This window comes from Podarcis raffonei, chromosome 15 (assembly GCF_027172205.1).
Source record: "Podarcis raffonei isolate rPodRaf1 chromosome 15, rPodRaf1.pri, whole genome shotgun sequence".
Classification (NCBI taxonomy): domain Eukaryota; kingdom Metazoa; phylum Chordata; class Lepidosauria; order Squamata; family Lacertidae; genus Podarcis; species Podarcis raffonei.
In genome coordinates, this window is record NC_070616.1 from 13,176,323 (window position 1) to 13,195,517 (window position 19,195).

General features: G+C 45.3%; 1 protein-coding gene across 2 annotated transcripts in view; it reads right to left on the reverse strand.

Moving 5' to 3' along the window:
* Positions 1–19,195, reverse strand: part of ZZEF1 (zinc finger ZZ-type and EF-hand domain containing 1) — a 76,427-nt gene that overhangs the window by 41,082 nt on the left and 16,150 nt on the right. For both annotated transcript variants that reach the window (XM_053367948.1, XM_053367947.1), the window contains exons 7-28: positions 18,661–18,777; positions 17,448–17,626; positions 16,662–16,760; positions 15,625–15,716; positions 15,394–15,542; positions 14,732–14,843; positions 14,226–14,441; positions 13,402–13,502; positions 12,042–12,211; positions 11,690–11,820; positions 11,116–11,186; positions 9,830–9,944; positions 8,054–8,213; positions 7,773–7,894; positions 7,544–7,666; positions 6,515–6,681; positions 6,180–6,261; positions 4,874–5,075; positions 4,082–4,230; positions 1,769–2,009; positions 808–887; positions 462–555 (exon numbers count right to left, since the gene is read on the reverse strand). In XM_053367948.1, coding sequence (XP_053223923.1) covers positions 462–555; positions 808–887; positions 1,769–2,009; positions 4,082–4,230; positions 4,874–5,075; positions 6,180–6,261; positions 6,515–6,681; positions 7,544–7,666; positions 7,773–7,894; positions 8,054–8,213; positions 9,830–9,944; positions 11,116–11,186; positions 11,690–11,820; positions 12,042–12,211; positions 13,402–13,502; positions 14,226–14,441; positions 14,732–14,843; positions 15,394–15,542; positions 15,625–15,716; positions 16,662–16,760; positions 17,448–17,626; positions 18,661–18,777 — 2,972 coding nt within the window. The remainder of the gene's footprint in view (positions 1–461; positions 556–807; positions 888–1,768; positions 2,010–4,081; positions 4,231–4,873; positions 5,076–6,179; positions 6,262–6,514; positions 6,682–7,543; positions 7,667–7,772; positions 7,895–8,053; positions 8,214–9,829; positions 9,945–11,115; positions 11,187–11,689; positions 11,821–12,041; positions 12,212–13,401; positions 13,503–14,225; positions 14,442–14,731; positions 14,844–15,393; positions 15,543–15,624; positions 15,717–16,661; positions 16,761–17,447; positions 17,627–18,660; positions 18,778–19,195) is intronic.

The following is a 19,195-nucleotide window of genomic DNA, read 5'->3' on the forward strand; positions in this document are numbered from 1 at the left end:
GACCAAAAATACACTAAGATATCACACATTAAAAACTTCCCTGAACAAGGCTGCCTTAAGATGTCTTCTGAATGTCAGGTAGTTGTTTATCTCTTTGACATCTGATGGGAGGGCGTTCCACAGGGCGGGCGCCACTACCGAGAAGGCCCTCTGCCTGGTTCCCTGTAGCTTTCCTTCTCGCAATGAGGGAACCGCCAGAAGGCCCTCGGCACTGGACCTCAGCATCCGGGCAGAACGATGCGGGTGGAGACGCTCCTTCAGGTATACTGGGCCGAGGCCGTTTAGGGCTTGAAAGGTCAACACCAACACTTTGAATTGTGCTCGGAAACGTACTGGGAGCCAATGTAGTGTGAGCACTTCCTGCCTCGGATGCCAGGGGGTGATACTGATCGATGTGGCTGTCTGCCACCCCTGGGAAAAGCAAGAGGAGCCAAGAGAGGCAGAAGCACAATGACACTTACCAAGGGTCTCCGGGTTCACCTCGCTCACCTCAGCAGCCTGCTTCTCCTCCCCATCATTTCCCTGGTTCACGAGGAACTTCTGTTTCATTTCTAGCTGTAGAAATACACATATTTTTAAAAGAGTTTAAAGTACTTTCAAAATTTGCCAAGGTGTCCCTGGTGGATGGAGGGGGTAGGGGGACAGCACATTTGATGCTACTTAAATGAACTCAGGTGCTTAAAATAACCTTTTAGAGGGATTTCTCTGCACAGAAATGCTGAGATTGACTCAGGAAATAAGGAACAAATGGGGGAAATTGTATAGCAGCCATTTTCTGGGCCCCAGGGTAAAGAGAGGAAATCTTACCATCCATATTCTGATCCCGTCGGCCAGGGAATATACTTGTGCAAACTCTTCGCCCAAAGGCGTTTTGCCTCCACTGTTGACTGTGGGGAAAGGAAGAAGAGACTTCTAAGCCAACTTGAAGGTGTAACAAAAGGACTGCGGAGGCCACAGTGGACCTCTGCCACCACCTCAAATCAATAAAAGAAACGTGGTTGTCTTAGGGCCAGTTTATATGAACAATGGAACTGAGGGCCAAAAATCTCCCTGGACTGGATCAACTTCAGCCTGCAGGTGGAAGATCAAATGTTTGATGACTGCATAGCTGCAGAGGGTAGGGGTGGAGTGGGAAACAATCTGCCCAGCTCACAGAAACTTTGACAAAGAGAATAGCTCTCTGAAACATTTTTCTATACACAGAGGACATTGGTCCCCACCTACCATACAGAATGGAGTGGTTTGCCACTTGTTTCTGCTGCTTGTATAAAATGGCACCCTAGGCTCACTTTTGTATAAAAATACTTCCGTAGAGACAATGTCATAAAATGTCAGGGTGGTGTACAACTAAAACACCATTTAGGGCAATACAAATGATTATTCAATTGACTGGCTAATCAATTTAAACAGCTGCAAAGGCCTGGCAGCATAAAGAGGTCTCTGAGAGATGCCTGAAAGTCAAAAGCAAGGGTGCCTGCCCCAACCCTGCTCCACATCACGGGGCCAGTGACACTAAATGCCCAACTTTCATCAGAGGCCAGTCAGGCCTCTGGAACACACAAAGGGAAACTCAACTCGCCCTGATTTTTTCCATGTGTGTTATTCAAACTAAGGGGCTGTAGGTTTTTCAGATGTACATAAAATTGATGCAAGCAAAGTTGTAAATATTATTTAGAAAGAATGGACAAGCCACACTTTTACAACTGAATCATGTAAATATGAGCAGTCATCTTCACTGTGAATGTATGTTCACTAAGGTAGGAGTTACCATATTTCTGAAGCTTCCCATACAAATCTGGAGAGAGATAGACCAGAGCAGCAAATGTAGACTGGACAGCTTGATCAATAGTGGAACCAGCAACTATATCAGTCTTTGGGGCCTGTTTTTTACATGCCTGTACGAGTCCTTTGAAAAGCTCAGAATTTGGCCCACAGAACTCCTGGGCAGAGTCTGACTTTGCGAAGTCAAGGAGAAAATTATGACAGTTGTTGGCATGAGAGTTTGTGGCCTGAAAAGAAGATTAGAAGAGATTTAGTTGGTAACAGTACACTCTGGTTTAGTGTTACAAGAATGAGCCTTGTCTGCCCTCTATCTGGGCTCATACACTTTCTCCCTTTCCTCTCTGACATAGTCACAAAGAGACAAGAATTTTCTGCTTCCATTTTATATTAACCATAGTTTAGTGTGTCATCTGAACCCTAAACTGTGATTAGTGAGAACAACCCAACTTTGATTAAACTGTTTGAAGGTGGCTTTGCTTCTACTAACCATAGTTAAGATTAACCACATTTTGTCTGGGATTGAGACAAAACAAGTTGTGGTTAATCAGAAGCTTCCGGGTGTAGTTAAATCGTTCAGTTAACTTGTATTGAAGAGAGACTGCTAAGTAGAAAGAAAGGAAGGCCATATTTGATGTGACTGGAAGGGAGTAATCAAGCTATGTTACAGGTAAGAAAACATTTGGAGACATCGAGAATCTTGGAAAATGCAACAAATCATGCTGTAGAAGCTTCAAAGAGAAATGAAGATTAAGCAGTTGTGCAGCAAAGCTGATGGTGTGAAATAAGGCGACAACAAAGGGGTCTAACTGCACATGTCAAATAGTGTTGCTTTAATGATGCTTTATGACCAAATAAACTAACGTAATGAAGGGAAGGGTTTGATTGTTTTACACTTCTATACCTATGTGTACACTGCGTTTAATTCCTTGGTAGAGACTTCCACATAGGGGGTTCTACCTTGCACGTGCAATCAATAAACGTTATTGAATTCTTCATCTTTTTATTATTGACCCACAGTAAGGGAATCTCCTGACTTCCCCCACACTAAAGTTGTCACAGTTGGACTAGAGGAGAAGCAAGATAAGATGTGAGCCTGGAGAAAAGCTAGGGCTGCTCTCAGTAATGCCAAACTATGATTTAGCTTTCCGCTTTAATCGAAAGAAACAGATCCCTAAAGGAGCAGGTGTGCAATCAGGTGCTTCTGGATCCAGCTTTGTCACTGGAGGCCCAGGGAGTCTCAGTGGCTTGAAGCACCTTTTACTAGCTGTACTCGGTACAACAGCTTTTACCATTCCTGCACCAGGAGGGCTTGACCATGGTAGTTCAGGCACTGGTAGCTTCAAGACTGGATTCCTGCAAAGTACTCTATTGTGCAGCTTCCCTTGTATGACCTGGAAACTGCAGTTGATGTAGAATGCTGCAGCAGAGTTGTTTATAGGAGCAAGACCCTGTCAGCATGCAACTCCTCAGCTCAGAGGTCTGTATTGGTTCCTGATTTCTTATTGGGCCGCGTTTGAGGTGTTATTATTGGTATATAAAGCCATTAACGGCTTGGGACCACTTTACTCACACCATGTATGCTTAACCAATCACTTTGATCTGTGGAAGTGGCACTGTTAAAGGTACCAAATAATACTCATGCCACAGTGGTGAGAAATCGATCTTTTATTGTGGCAACACCCACATTTCAGAACTCTCTGCCTATGGACATCAGGCAGGTGCCTTCACTGTACTCTTTTTGGTACCTGCTGAAAACATTTTAGTTTAGGCAAGCGTACGCAGACATGTAGATTGTTGATATGTTTTAATCTTTTTTAAAAAAAACACACAACCCTGTTAATTATGATTTCAGTATGTTTGATTTGTCTTTATTGTTAATTTTAATATTTTGTGCATACCACTTAGAGGTTTTATTATAAGCAAACAGGAAATAAATTGTTAAATAAATAGAATAAAATAAAAAAGGGGGCAGGCTACTCAGGATGCCCTCCTCTGCAGCTCCACTAAAATCTCCTGCAGTTACCACACAGCAGCCCAACAACCCTTGAGCCAGCAATAAACCTGCTTGGTGACCAGAGATCAAATGAAATATATCATCATGTTTCTGCCCCATCCCATCCTTAGCCCTAGTCACTCTTCCACTGTGATCTCTGGTCATAGCTACCTGTGTTGGGGTAGCAGCTGGAGGTGGTCATCTGACTACTGTACAATATCAGCTGAGGAAGCATTGAAGAGAAGCAGAAGGGCTGAAGTGCTCCATGCATTAGTGCGACTAGATTTAGGAAGTTGGCTGAAATACCTCTTTATCTTCCTGTGGCGTTTGGCTACGCTCTCTAGCTCCCAGCTTTTGCTCAGAACGCATCTGATGCCTGAAGACCGGCTTCCACAGAGGAGAGTTAAGAACATACACCACTTTTGCAGGAGACAATTCTATTTCATTTCCTGCCTCTGGGGAAGGGGGATAAAAGAGGCAGTGATATTAGAAAAGTAAAGGCTATATATCTGTTATATTATGCATCTTAAATTTCTAGACCCGTAACCTTTAAATCAATGGAAAGTGAAAAGGAAATAAAATACAGAAGCCAGCCTTGTGGATTTTACAATATGATGTAGGCACCTTGGATGTAGGTACTCTTTCTAGGGCTCAAAATACGCATATAACATTCTTGCTTTTGGTTGTTTTAGATCACACGTTTTTAAAAGTCACCTTCAACTATTGGGGGAAGGGGAGAAACAGGGTACACACTTATTTACTTTACTGTGCAGGTAGCCAGACGAAGGAAAGTAAAATTGGCTAGAGGGATTCAGTCAAAAGTCATCTAAACCTGGGATTCCAATATCAAAGTTTCACATGCTACTCAGTGCAGTGGCTAGAGGATTAACTGTGAATTGCTCTGAGCTTTTTGAAGTTAAGAATGTTATGTACGCAAACCTAATGAACAAATAAATCACCAGGAAAGCATTGGAGACTGAAGACAACTACATTGCCTCAGTTTATAGCAAAACAAACCCCTCCTTACAACTCATAAAGGATCCTCGCCACAGCTCCACACCCTGAACACATTTCAAGTAATGCTTGAACTCAACGCACCTCGTTGGGATTTCAGCACCATGCTCTGAGAAGCCAGGCGCCCCATGAGCCTGGCCACAAGAAGATGCAGGTCCAGGCCCCACGAAACTTCCACATCTGGCAAGCCATATGCAGTGACGGAGAATTTGTAGCCCCACTCGTTATTACTGCTGTCAGAGTGAAAGAGAAACTGCAGCCGAGGGCCAGCCTTAAAGGTCACTTTCTACAGAGCAACAAAACAGGTGAGGTTTTTGCCAAGTGTCACATGACAGGAAGTCACAGCAGGGCTATGAATGATAACCCAACATTCCTCCATTGTGCTCGCAGCTCTTACACACACCCACACACAGCACACCTCCCCAGCCAAATGAAATGCAGCGTCTTTTTATTAGGTGAAAGAAACCTTGGGAAGTTTTGACGGAAGGATGCAATGCAAAACTTCCTATCTGCAAAAAGCCTGGTAGTGTGTTCAATGCTAAGGAATGGATAGAGCAAATACCATCGGATAGTGAAACTTCAGTTCAGAAACCTGTGTAGCCCTGCCTGTCAGGAAAATGACACCGCCCAGCTGGAATGAAGGCTTTAACCCCATTCAAGCGATCTGAAATACGTTCTGAAAATTGTGAGTTCATACAAGTCTTCAGTACAGGGATGACCAACTTGTGACTCTCCTGACATTGGAGGACTACAATTCCTATCATTCACTGAATGCTGGCGGGAGCTGATGGGAGTTGCAGTCCAGCAACATTTAGAGCAGTGGTGGCATCATAGCCAAGGGGGGGGGGGGGGCGGTGGGATTGCCAGGGGGCACGGTAAGAGGCAAGAAGGTGGCAGGATGGTGGTGCAAATGGCTCTCAGTCTTTGAAAAGCTAGTTTTTCTGGCTCAAGTTCATCCATTTTGTTGACTTAATTAAACTAAATAGTTTGAATAAATGTGCAAGTACTTGCTACTCTGTTGAATTTGATTGTGTTATTATCTTCCTTAGTGTGTCATGCAAACCGATGTGGGGGTGGGCTGCACAAGGGATGAGTTTATGGAACCAAGTCGGGGTTGACCAAAAAAAAAAAGAATTTGGCAATTGCTGATCTAGTGGGTCACACATTGGCCACCCCCGCTTTAGGAGCATGTTGTGAAGCAAGATTTAATGCTGTCCCCAAAAGGCAATGTTCTTCATCTCTCTTAAATAACAAGGTATGTGGTTCTCCATAAAGAACCTCCCAGTGCAGTTGCAAGAAAAGCCAGGAACAACTGAATGTGGTGCCACCGCGGTGGGTTTTTGCGTGACACAGAAGTCTTGCTCGCTCTCAGTATTTGGAAGCCACTCACCTTGGGCCACTTGTCTGTGCCAACTTTGGTATCGTAGCGAGTTTTTCCACCTTTGGCGTCAGTAAATTCCAGGTAATCGTACCTATGAAGATGTGTTTGTGCAGCATTAAAAGAACAGAATTTCTCTAACTGGTGAGTTCTGGCAACCTTTGGGGGCCTAACTGGGACAGCTCAGATGCACAGCTAGGCACTGAAGAGATGTGCAGAATAATCCTGAAGGTGTGGCATTGAGGGAGCGCCCCTGCCTAGCTAGACCTTCCCAGGAATGCAATGGGGCCAAAAGAGAGGTGCTAACATGGAAGTCACACCCAAGATGAAAACTGCTGCAAGGTTACCTCCGCTCCGTTTCACATCTTTCGTCAAACTCCACCTCAAAGTAAGTTGCCCCCGGACAAAGGAAGACGGTGACGTCGTGGCAGTTGTTTTCGTAGTTATGTGGGGATTCTGCAGCCCATGTCCGCAGCACAACCGGCTGCTCCTGCTGCCAACTCTCCATGCCCACCTGGCACAAATAATAATAATGATAATAATAAACCATTATAAAAGGAGCCAAGGGTGGTTCAGCTCCCCAGATGCCAATTCAGGAAAAGGAAGTCCTGAATAACCAGGTGTCTGGTGCACATCTGGAAGCTAATCCAGAGGTAAATGGACAACATGAAAACTGGTCTCTCTAAAGTGTTTTTGACATGGATGTTGGCTAGGATTTCAATAGCCTAGAAAGGAAGAACACTGAAAATAATGTGCATTTGCCTGTGGGGTGTAAGAAACTATGGACTTTGGCTATTGCAGAGGAAAATTACGCACATAAACTGAAGAGTTTCCTGGGGGAAGGAGGATCCAAAATATTACTATGCCATCTCGTGGGGTTTTACTTCTGAAGCTTCAGACTCAGGTGCTCAATATTCACTACCCACACCGGCTTGGGAAATATGGATGTCTTGGTTTGTACTGGTGTGTTAGCACTTCCCTTTCTCATTGTTCATTGCGTGTTTGATTTGTATATGGCATGATCTAATACCCTACCTACTGCAGTTTGGGGCTGTTAATAATGTCAATTAAGAAAAGAAAAGAAAAACACTGAATGATTGGATCCCTTGGTAGCACTAGGCAGGCCTACCTAGATGGGTATTTCTAAGCATGGTATCTGCATGTGCCATGACTTGAAGGCCTCAGATTCTACAGCAGTGTTTGCTTTACTCAAACTTGGGCCCCTTTGTCAACACCCATCTTTAACATGACTTAACAGAGGAAGAGTCAATTTTCATTCCATTCATATCCTACTTTACACAGAAAACGCACTCGACGTGGTTAACAGCAGAGTTCATATTGTGCACTGAAAGCATCAGCACCTTTCCCGAGGCTACCTTATTTGGGCCATCTCCTGGCTCTGCAGACAGGTCATTCAGTAGCTTTGTCAAAATGCTGACATCCTGCAGGAGGGTACGATGTGGAATGTCTAAAGTGCAGAAGTCCTGCAGGAAGGTCATCTGGGGAAGGACAAAAGGTGCCCTGTTAGAATTACAGGTGTTTTTAAAAAATATATCAAGAAACACCTGCCCACAGCTGTCGTAAGGATCCCATAAGTTCACTCACCAGCTGGCGGGCTACCATGGAAAAGACAGAGTTGCTCAGTTTTTCCACTATTGTTCTCCCACTGTGTTGGGACAGGAGCGACTCCAAAATTGTCCTGACACTCCGCAGGAACTGCTGCACATCTAGACAGGAAAGAACAAAAGATGGCTTACTAAACGATGCAGAGTAGCCTTCCCCAACGTGTTGCTCTCAAGGTGTTTTGAAGCACAATTCCCATCAGCACATTTGGGACTTTTTATAGAAAAGGTAAGTTAAGAGGCCGCTCCTGGTCGGATACTTACATTTTGTAAGGATTTCTACGGCAAGGCTCTTGGGTGCTGCATCACTGCCCTTAAGTTGCAAGTAGCACCAGGAAAGGAGGCTGCCCTGGACAGACCAGAATAAGGACGAGAGCACAGGACCCGTGTCTTGCTGGGCAACGCCCATCATCAACATTTCGCACTGCAGAATGCAAAGAGTTTCATGTTGTCAGAAATGCTGGCCTTGAGCGGCTTAAAACAGGGTGGTTAAGCTTTTGCAGACTGGGCAGCCTTTGGGGGGGGCATACGTCGGTGATGGGTAAGAGCAACCCACACCATTTTTACCTTTGCACAGTAGGCTGGTTTCCACACATAGAGCTCTCTATCCTCAATGCTCTCTATCCTCCATTCAGGCAAACAAGAGGCATTCTCAGAGTTCAAAGACATATTTCAGCCAGGCACAAACACTCAAGGCGGGTGGCGGGCCTTGGGAAGTGTCCCAAAGGCTAGATAGGGAGGCTTGGTGGCCAGGGACGGGGGAGAAGAAGGGTGCATTTTAGTCCCCGGGTCCAAGGTTTCCCACTTCTCTAACACACTGTTTTAATTATCCTGCTTTTCTATTATCTGCTTAGGGGTTTGCCTGTTGGTTTTTGGATTTCTTTTCTTTTAAGACTTGGGCTTGCCCAAACTGTTGTAAACTGGGGACGAGGGGTGTTCAGCAAACTGCCCTTGTAGCTGTTATGGCTGGGGAAAGGCAGTCTATAAAGAAAAAGAACAGCAGTGATGTATTGCCGTAATAGGTAGAAACCAAAAGGAAGACACTGGATATGGCCGGGGGGGGGGGGGCAGATAAGAAAAATAATAAATTAGCAGGTGAGGAATGATCTTAATAAAACATTAACAGCTGTTTAGGCTGTAAGTGTCAAGGTGCAGCTTATGCAAAGCCACATATTTACAGACTTAAGAAGTTACCCAATAACTTGGGTAAATAGTTGAAACAGATGAATAGATGAAATAGTAAATAGATGAAATAGCGGAAGAACGCTGCCTCAGGAGAGTGAGGAAAATTCTCAGGGATGATTCACACCCTGGCCGGCACTTTCTTTATCTCCTGCCCTCAGACAGAAGATATAGAAGCATGATTAGTCGCACCAACAGGGTAAAGAACAGCTTCTATTCATGGACTGTTAGGCTGCTGAATGAAAAGATAACAACAGGGCAACTGACTTTCGGGTTTGGTGGGTGTGCGTCAGTAAACGAGGGGAATTAAGACTAGGAGAGCTGAGTGGGGGGTGCTCATGTAATCTCACTGTATACAAGTTGTACAAGTGACAATAAAGTATTTCAATTCAATACTAAATTGATCCATCTCACTCAGTACAGTGGTACCTCGGGTTAAGTACTTAATTCGTTCCGGAGGTCCGTTCTTAACCTGAAACTGTCCTTAACCTGAAGCACCACTTTAGCTAATGGGGCCTCCTGCTGCTGCCGCACTGCTGGAGAACGATTTCTGTTCTTATCCTGAAGCAAAGTTCTTAACCTGAAGCATTATTTCTGGGTTAGAAGAGTCTGTAATCTGAAGCGTATGTAACCTGAGGTACCACTGTACTGTCAAGAATGACTAGCAAGGGAGATTCCCAACTCTGCCTAGAGATGCTGGGGAATGAATCAGGGACGTTCTGCATGCAAGGCAGGTGCTCTACCGCTCAGCTACGACCCTTGGCTGTACTTTATCCAGTCCTGAGGACTTTGCTGATAAATAAAAGTTTAGCCGTTCCACAAGCAAGAACTACCCCAAAGACCAACCGGAAGCACTACCTCTCTCGATGTCACTGCCAGAAGCGTTTCTGTCACCGCAAGCACTTTATCCACATCAACATCTGCAGAAGGTCCTTTGTCTGGCAACAAGAGGAGCCCACCTGGATCCTGGTCACTGTCAAAGAACAGACATTTTCACAGCATGGGTCTTGAAAGCACCCCAGACGCAACCATTCCAGACTGCAGAATCCATCCGCTTCAATATCCCAACCTTCAAGCAGAGCAAATGTCATCTCCCTAACCCACACTCCTTATGGTTGCAGATATCGGGGTCGTACCCAGCTAACTTCTCCTCACTACAGATCCACAGTAATTAGCGCCCCTTAATTTAACTGCTTCCACTCTCCTTCTTTAGAAAGAAAACTGGAACATTATATTATTAGTAAAACTGACTTGTTTCTCCAGAAACTACTCAAGGAAACAGATCTTTAAAATGGACACCGCTTACATTGTTTGATTATTCATTTGTTAAATTAGTATCCCACCTTTTTTCAAAGAAGCTCAAGGGGGTGTACATGGTTCTTCCACTCATTTAATCCCAACAACAACCCTGTGAGGTAGGCTAGGCTGAGAGGCAGGGAATGTCCTCCAAGGTCACACCCAGAGAGCTTCATGGCCAGGTGGGGGACTTGAACCTGGGTCTCTCAGGTCATATAATCTGACACCCTAACCAGTGGAATTTGAAATTTCAAAATAAAATACAACTATTGGGGGCGGGGGTATTTAGAGTTGATGTACTAAAATAAGTAAATTCACTTCAATTACTTAACCGCTGATTTCAGTTAGCCTCCTCTGAGTATGATACTGGATATCACCCAGTCTCTTTTTTCCCTATCCTGCAACTATTAAGCTGGTTTTCTTAAAATCAAATAACTGTTGTCTAATATGAGTACAGTGCTACCTTGGTTCTTGAACTTAATCCATTCCGGGAGTCCGAAACTGTTCAAAAACCAAGGCACAGCTTCTGATTGGCTGCAGGAGCTTCCTGCACTCAAGCAGAAGCCGTGTCAGATGCTCAGCTTCCAAAAAGCGTTCGCAAACCAGAACACTTACTTCCGGGTTTGCAGTGTTCGGGAGCCGAATTGTTCAACCACTAAGGCATTCGGGAACCAAGGTACCACTGTATTGGCAAAATGTTCAATTTCTCCCATGCTATTTGTTCTCAATTCTAAGGCCTTTTTTTGTCTATTACTTTACAATCATCTGAAGCGGTGATTGATTCTAAAGACCTCAGTGGGACTTACTCCCAGGTAAGCGTGTTTCAGATTGCAGCCAAAGTTGCTTACCTGAAATATGCACAGAGGGATTTGAAAGTAAGATGGACAGATGCCTTGTGTTCCTGCTCTGTTATGTTTTTCTGGAAAAAAGAAAAAGCTTGATTTAAAAAAAAAAAAAAAAGCTCACACATTTCCCCCTCATGTAAAATATGTTAAGGGTGGGGTAAGGTTTGTGGCAGAATGACATTTTGATAGCCTGTATCAGAAAGCGATCAGAGAGTTTGACGTAAACTGAGAAGACATGAGTTCAGATGCTAACCAGCCACGATGCTCTCCAAGGCTGCATTTCTATATCCACAACATTGAAACTAGTGCCACTAAACTCTGCAGGGCTTACTTCTTAGCAAATTATGCAGATGTCAAGAGTTCTGAATGACAGTGCTGCACTCTGGGCCTAACCCACCTCACAAGATTGTTGTGTGGATATAAAGTAACGGGGAGGTGATGTACTAAGATCCTTGCAGGGTGGGGAGGATAAAAATGTAGTCAGCTTGCTAGAGGTGGCCCACAGGGGTTTTGCAGAGAGAAAGCAAAAGCTAAGGGTCTGTACTAAGATACTAAGATTTCTATGTCCACAACATACCAACATTGCAAAAAGCTGCTCCCGCCGGGTGTGTCTGTGGGGGAAAAAGATGGCTGCTCCGTTCAGCAATGTGTTATTCACTTCCTGCTTCAAGGTCTTCAGTGATGGGGACTCGCTGTCGCTGTCTACAACTGCTCGTAAAAAAATGCAAAGAGAGATTTCTGTTTAACTGAGAGCAACCTGAATCTCATTTCCTTACCTGCATTCCTAAGCTTTTGCATGAAATTCCAATGCCACTCGGCAATTTACAGTGGCTGGGCTCTACCACCAGGCTATGCTACCCTCCCCCCTTTATTAATGGAAAAGATGGGTTTTGAGGCAATGGGGTGGCGGGTTGAAGTGAGGAGATCACCTTCACACAGATGCTTGTAGAGTTCCTCTGCTGCTTCTGCGCTGTCAGACGTTTTGCTCTGAGCAGCTTCCTGAGTCTTTGCAGCTTTGTTATCCGATGTGAGCACTGAAAAGCAGCTCTGGAGAAGCCGCAGCAACATGGCTTGGGCATCAATGCACTCTTCTCTTGAGCTAGGGTGGGAGGAAAGTCACAACCCTGATGTAGTAAAAATCCATTCATAACCCCGTGTGCAACACTGTCATGAACGACCATTTGGAGGCAGGCAAATTAATGTGATTCTCATTCCATCCTAAAAGTGGGTTTCAATGCAGGAGCAAGATAGGTACAGTGGACGCTCAGGTTGCGAACGTGATCAGTGCGGGATGCACGTTCGCAACCCACAGTGTTCGAAACCCGCGTCTGCGCACACGCGGGTTGCAATTCGGTGCTTCTGCGCATGAGCAAAACGTTATTTAGCGCTTCTGTGCATGCGCGACCGCTGAAACCCAGATGTAACCCGTTGCGGTACTTCCGGGTTTCGGCGGTCCGCAACCCGAGAAAATGCAATCTGAAGCGGCTGTAACCCGAGGTATGACTGTAGAAGAAAGCTCTACGCTAAACTTCACCAACCGGGCTGGGGTGGACATGTCTCAGATGTTTTGAACAACACCCACCAGCCCTCCGGACAGAAAGTCAGAAAGTTGGCGGTTCGAATCCCTGTGACGGGGTGAGCTCCCGCTGCTCGGTCCCCGCTCCTGCCAACCTAGCAGTTCGAAAGCACCTCAAAGTGCAAGTAGATAAATAGGTACCGCTCCGGCGGGAAGGTAAACGGCATTTTCGTGCACTGCTCTGGTTCGCCAGAAGCGGCTTAGTCATGCTGGCCACACGACCCAGAAGCTGTACGCCGGCTCCCTCGGCCAATAAAGCGAGATGAGCGCCACAACCCCAGAGTTGGCCACGACTGGACCTAATGGTCAGGGGTCCCTTTACCTTTACTATATATTTGATGTTAGCCCAAAACTGGCCAGCTTCCATAAGACTCATATCAGTTCACGTGTACAGTAAGTAAAGTAAACTACAGTACATACCAGGCTTCTATTCAACAGCAGCATTGAGTCTATTGGTAATTTGTTACTCTCTATTACTCTGTTCCTTCACCATAACTAGCAATATGCCTGCTAGTGTCTATATGGATGCATCTGGTGAGACCTAATGCTAAGCACCAGGGCCTGGAAAAATGAGTTTGGTTGTACAAGCTACAAAGGCAGACAATGACCGAAGCTTCTGCCAATCACCAATGCACGCCACAGCACCAAAGACTCAGCATTAAGTCAGCTTCATTTACTTTCAACTAGTTGTAAATGATGGGAGAGGGACTTACTTTTGGTGAAGTTTACTATAGAAATTCCAGAAAAGCTTTAAATCCAGGCCTGCAAAGTCGAGGTATGACCTGTAGCGCAGACCGCTTGCCTTCTTCTGAACCTAAAAAAAAAAAATTATTATATTTTTTAAAGCTGGAAAAAGAAATACCGTATTTTTCGCTCTATAACACGCACCCGACCACAACACGCACGTAGTTTTTAGAGGAGGAAAATCCGTAGGCATGCCACCCGTAGGCATTCCCTCCATAACACGCACAGACATTTCCCCTTACTTTTTAGGAGGAAAAAAGTGAGTGTTATGGTGCAAAAAATACGGTAAATTCATGGAGGATAAGGAACAACGATGTGAATTTCCTCCCAAAAAAATCTGCACTGGATTAGCTTTCTTAGGAGAAAAAAGCAGGATAATTTTCAGTTTGCATCAGCTATCTTTCTGATGCCCTAAAGATCCCTAATTTTGGGAGGCAAACAAGCACAAGTGCAACTTGGAGAGACTGCTGTGGCCAGCATGTGTGGACACACACCTATTCTACTGGCTATGAGAGAATGCTTCTCTCAAGCCTAATTTCAGAGTGAGGGAATAGAAATTTGAAGGCCTGGGGGGAAATTGGAAATGCTTTGAGAGGAGATTCCCAAATGTTCTCCATGTTTTCCTAGCTTTTCACATATCTGATGGGGGAAGGAGACTGCTTGCAGGCATCATGGCAGACATCTATATGAGCACCGCTGGCCATGCTGGCCCTAGAGAATAACCTAATTTAGCCTTTAGAATATGGTCCAGCCTATGGAGAGAAGAGGCAGCAGCAAGCAGCGTAAAACCTACCAAATCCTGTGCAAGCTGCTGGATGAAGCACAGAGTCTTCAGCAGCAAAGTCATCCCACAAACGACGTCACCGCTGGGCTTGCCGCACTCCAGGCAGCACTTGCTTCTGTTGGGCTCTGAAGACATGGACCGAAGGTAGCCGAAGACGCTCAAGCCTTGCACCCCGAGCCTCTCGGCTTTGTCTTGCCTTGTGCACAAGAACTTCACCATCAGATACTGAAAATGGGGAAGGGACATCATGACCAAATCATTCTTTTTTAAAATTAAAAGTGCCAACCCTGGTGACTATGCATCTTGTGTCCAAAGTTAAAAGATACAAAAGTTGGGACTGCAAGATGAATGTAGACAGCTGCCATTATGCAGACATACTGTCATGTGCTCACTTTACCTCCTGCCCACCAGAAGACTAGCCATGAGGGAGTGCGGCCTGTGAGGGCTGGAAAAGGTTCCCCCCCCCACACCCCTGCTATATGGTCATGACTGGAGGAACTGGGCTGAAGTTTTACCTTGGAAATTCTGCACTGCTGCATTTTGACTTCCATTTCATCCCATTCCTCTTCCATTTCAAACCAGCCAACAGGATCCTCCTCTCCCAGTTCGTCTCGTGGAGTGCTGCTCCTACAAGTGTTTAATTTGATTTTTTTACATATATATATATACAGTGGTACCTTGGTTTTCAAATGTCATCCATTCCAGAAGACCGTTCGACTTCCGAAACGTTCGAAAACCGAAAACTCAATACGAAAGCCTCAAAACACACAGAAAACTCAAACAGGAAGCCAGCTCGGAAGTTCAACTTCCAAGGCGCATTCGAAAACGGAAGCATCTACTTCCTGGTTTTTTGGCAATTGAGTTCCGAAACGTTCATCAACAGAGACATTCGGAAACCGAGGTACCACTGTGTGTGTGTGTGTGTGTGTGTGTAACAAAATTGTATTAAATTAATTTGTAATAATTTGGAAAATTTATAAAAAGCATTTAAAAAGAAACAGGCCACTGGGGTTGTGGGTTCGGATCCTGAGCATTATCAAGCCAAAGAAAGCTGTCGCGGTTTGAGTTTCAAGGTTGGGTAATAGACCAATATCGGAGTATACACAGAAAAATTCAGGTTCAACCATTTGCACCGTCTGTTAAAAGAATCAGGTGGCAGCTGATAGGTTGTATTTACCTGGCTTTTAAGAAGTGCCGGAAATCTTCTAGCTTCCATCTGTCATAGCTCTCGAATCTCTTGAAGTGCTCCTCTGCGTGAAATTTCTCTGAAGCGGAGTTGTAAGCAAACACCAACCCACACCGGGCCCCAATCGCTCCCCTCCGCACCTAGGAGAATAATGAAGCTCTAACCATGTATAGAGAAAGCAATTTCATTAATACCCAGAAAGCTGAACAGAAGCACCCTTACCTTTATTCTGATTTGTGTGACCTGAAAGGCTGATTCAGTTCCGGTCGAAAGAATGACACTGGCCTGTCTCTTTCCAGTCTCAGTAAGGAAACCTTTGAACAAAACAAGAAGACTTGAAATTTATGGAGAATGTTCAGGACGATGCATGTTTGGGCTCTGGATTGGGCCAACCTGGGGAGGCAGCCTAACACTGATACACTGTTTGGTTACAACAAGGCATGTTTCTGGAAGCACCTTTCTGCCCAACCATCCCCCTGCCTGAAGTAGTGGTGGTCTATCCCTGTTGATACCTGTCTCTACCAATTCATCATGTCACACACTGGAGGAAGGTTTTCAAATAGGCTCACAGAACCTGCATGTACCTGCTTCACTATCCAACTGAGGATTTTAAGTGAGCTCCCGGTTTTATCCCTCAATGCCCAGGTAGCAGCTATGCCTTTGCCCAGTGTGTCAGTTGGACACATTTCAGGAGGGGCCACATCTGGTCATGATTACACATGCCCCAAAGACTGGATTACTTCCACTCATTCAGAACTCCATGGTGAGATTGCTTACTGGACCCAGGGATTTGCAGCAGGTGATTTCTCTTCTCTACTTGCTGCAATGACCTCCGGCTTATTTCCAGGCTCAATTAATGCCCCAAATGGCGTGGGATGCCTAAAAAGGAACAGGTCCTACCACAAGCCTGTCTGTTCTCGCGAGACACCCTGTTGTAAATTCCGTCACCATCAGGAATTCAACTGTCAAATGACTTGCTATAAGAGTTTTCTATATTCTTGCACCTAGAGTTTAAAACATTTTGCCCTGCTCCCCCTTCAGCTGCTGTGCATCTGCTTTTCTGCCCAATTCCCTGCTGCCAGGCTGCTTTATACTATCTGTTATCTCCTGCTATGCGTAAGTTTGTTTGTTTTAAATTGTTACTGTCTAGTTTCTTATGTAAGCTACCTTCCATACCTCTATTTGAGGAAGAAAGGGAAGATACAAAAGGCAAGATAAAATGTAAGAAATACATGATTGGAATCAACGCGAGCCCTTACCATCCCCTGTCCATGGCTCTATAAGGAGATTTTCAGGACCTGATTTGTCTTCCTTTCCTTTGACATCACAGGCCTGCAGCGTCAGCCTCAGGGGAGTTCCTGGAGATGGCAACAGACAAGTCTGTCAACAACACAGAGAAGCACCCCACTCACGGCATCCCCTATACTTTTCAATTTGAGGATGGGATTAGGAAACATAGTGCTCCTCTGTGAATAAACAGTTTAAAGAAGGAACGCACCAATAACCCCACAAAGGTGATTCTTTTAAAACACAAAATCTTCACCGTGTTTCAGTTCAAGGATGCAAACATTTCCAGTTTCTGGTTTTCTTAGCTTCAAAGAAAAGCAGAGGACAACTGCTAGAAGTTTGAAACAGTTACCAGACCTGTATCTACCCAAGCCTAAGAACCTAAGAGACTGCTGGGTCAGGTCAATGGTCCAGCATCCTGTTCTCACAGTGACCAACCAGCTAACTATAGGAAACCTACAAGCTGGACCAGAACACAAGAGCCCTCTCCCCTACTTGGGCTTCCAGCAGTCAATATTCAGAAGCATTAATGCCTCCGACATATTAAGCGGAACATAGCTGACATAGCTAGTGGTTATAGACGGCCTTATTCTTCATGAATTTGTCCAATTTGAAAGTCATCCAAGTTGGTGGCCATCCCCGCCTCTTGTGGGAGGTCTTTTACCTGTCTTGAGTTTATAGCCTTTCTGTAACCACTTTTTCAATGCCGTGCATAGGTTTGAAAACAACTATATGAACGTTCCCCAGCCATTATTTACCATATTTGTACAGCAAGTTTTGCCTGACTGTGGCCATGGAGACGATGAGTGAGGCAGCCTTGTAAGGCGTTTCCAGGTGGTCGGCGATCGTGCAAAGTGAACTCAGCACTTTGCCAATGCTGCCCCTGGCCAGGGAAAATGCCAGCAGGGTAAGCTCTACTTCTGGGGAGGCACAACGACTGGGAAGAAATGGAAGGAAAACAGGGATTAGACAAGTAGCCTTGGACTATTGTTTTCTAGCCACCATGACATGCTGTAATGCAGGATATGGAGGAAGCACAAGCTACATAAGGAGACTGGAGGAAAAATTCCCAGACTACTCAGAATTATATCAGCTTCTAAAACATTTCCCCTTAGTCCTGTGCTTTCTTGTCTGAACTAAAAAGCTGCAGTTTCCATTGCGTCACAACACGGTGGGGGAAACCAGGCCATGGAGGTTAATGTGGCCCTTCAAGCCTCTCCATCTGGCCCTTGGGACTCTCTCCAGGTCATGCCCACCGCACCTCCCACCCGCCCAGTGATTCTGCCTGGCTAGAAAGTGTGTTTGAATTGTGACGATGCCTCTTGCTTGTAAGGGTGAAGGACGGAGAGAGGTGTGCCAGTGTGTGTAGAAACCAGCCTACAGAAGTAAAATTTACATTTGTTGCTTTGCACTCTTTTGCCTCTAGTCCTGCCCACCAGGGGGATGTGGCCCCCAGAAGGCAATGCGGCCCTCAGGCTGGCCAAAGTTCCTCATCCATGCTCTAGTCTACGGATTTAACATGGACTTGATGTTTGTTGAAGCATGAGCTTGGCAGCCATACGTGACAAGGGGCTGCCATGCAGACAAGTGAAATTTGCATGGGTTGCTCCGCCCACTTTTGCCTCTAACCCCACCCACCACTGGCATGCAAGCTTCCAGAAGGAACGAGGCTGAAGAATGGATATTTGCTTCTGGTGTAACACTTATTTGCTGTATTACAGTGGTACCTCGGGTTACAGACGCTTCAGGTTACAGACGCTTCAGGTTACAGACTCCGCTAACCCAGAAATAGTACTTCGGGTTCAGAACTTTGCTTCAGGATGAGAAAAAAAATTGTGCGGCGGCAGCAGAAGGCCCCATTAGCTAAAGTGGTACCTTGGGTTAAGAACGGTTTCAGGTTAAGAACGGACCTCCAGAACAAATTAAGCTCTTAACCCGAGGTACCACTGCAAAGCTCTATTATGACTGTACCTGGTAATTCCCAGAAGAAAACTGTCCACTTCTTCCAAAACGTTGGGAGATAGGAAGCTTGAGAAGTCTATGGAGCCTGGTGACAAGGAAAGCGGTGGCATGTGCTGCAGGGCCTTCCTGGAGGAAGAAAAAGGAAGAGAGCGTCCCATCAGAAACAATGGCAAGCAGGAAGTGCTGCTGGAAGTCCAGTGTGGACAAGGTTGCAACACAGCACATCACGGAGAACAAGAGGCCAACGTGAGCAGCCCAGCTAAACCTCTACATGGTTCAGTTACATGTTACACTTTTAAAGCAATGGCCCTCTGTTGTTATGGGCTCTTGGATAGGGGAAAAGCAATGCAGAATTCTAAACATATAAATAAAATCAATGACTATGCCTTAATATTTCTGCCCTTGTCAGAGCTTTGCCTGAAGGCTCCCTCCCTCCTCTCCCAGACAGAGACAGAAAAATGGAAGGGACAGGGAAAAACTTCTACATTGCGCTTTGCAGCGAAAAATAGCTCCCAAAGCAGCGTACAATTAAAATCCACACATA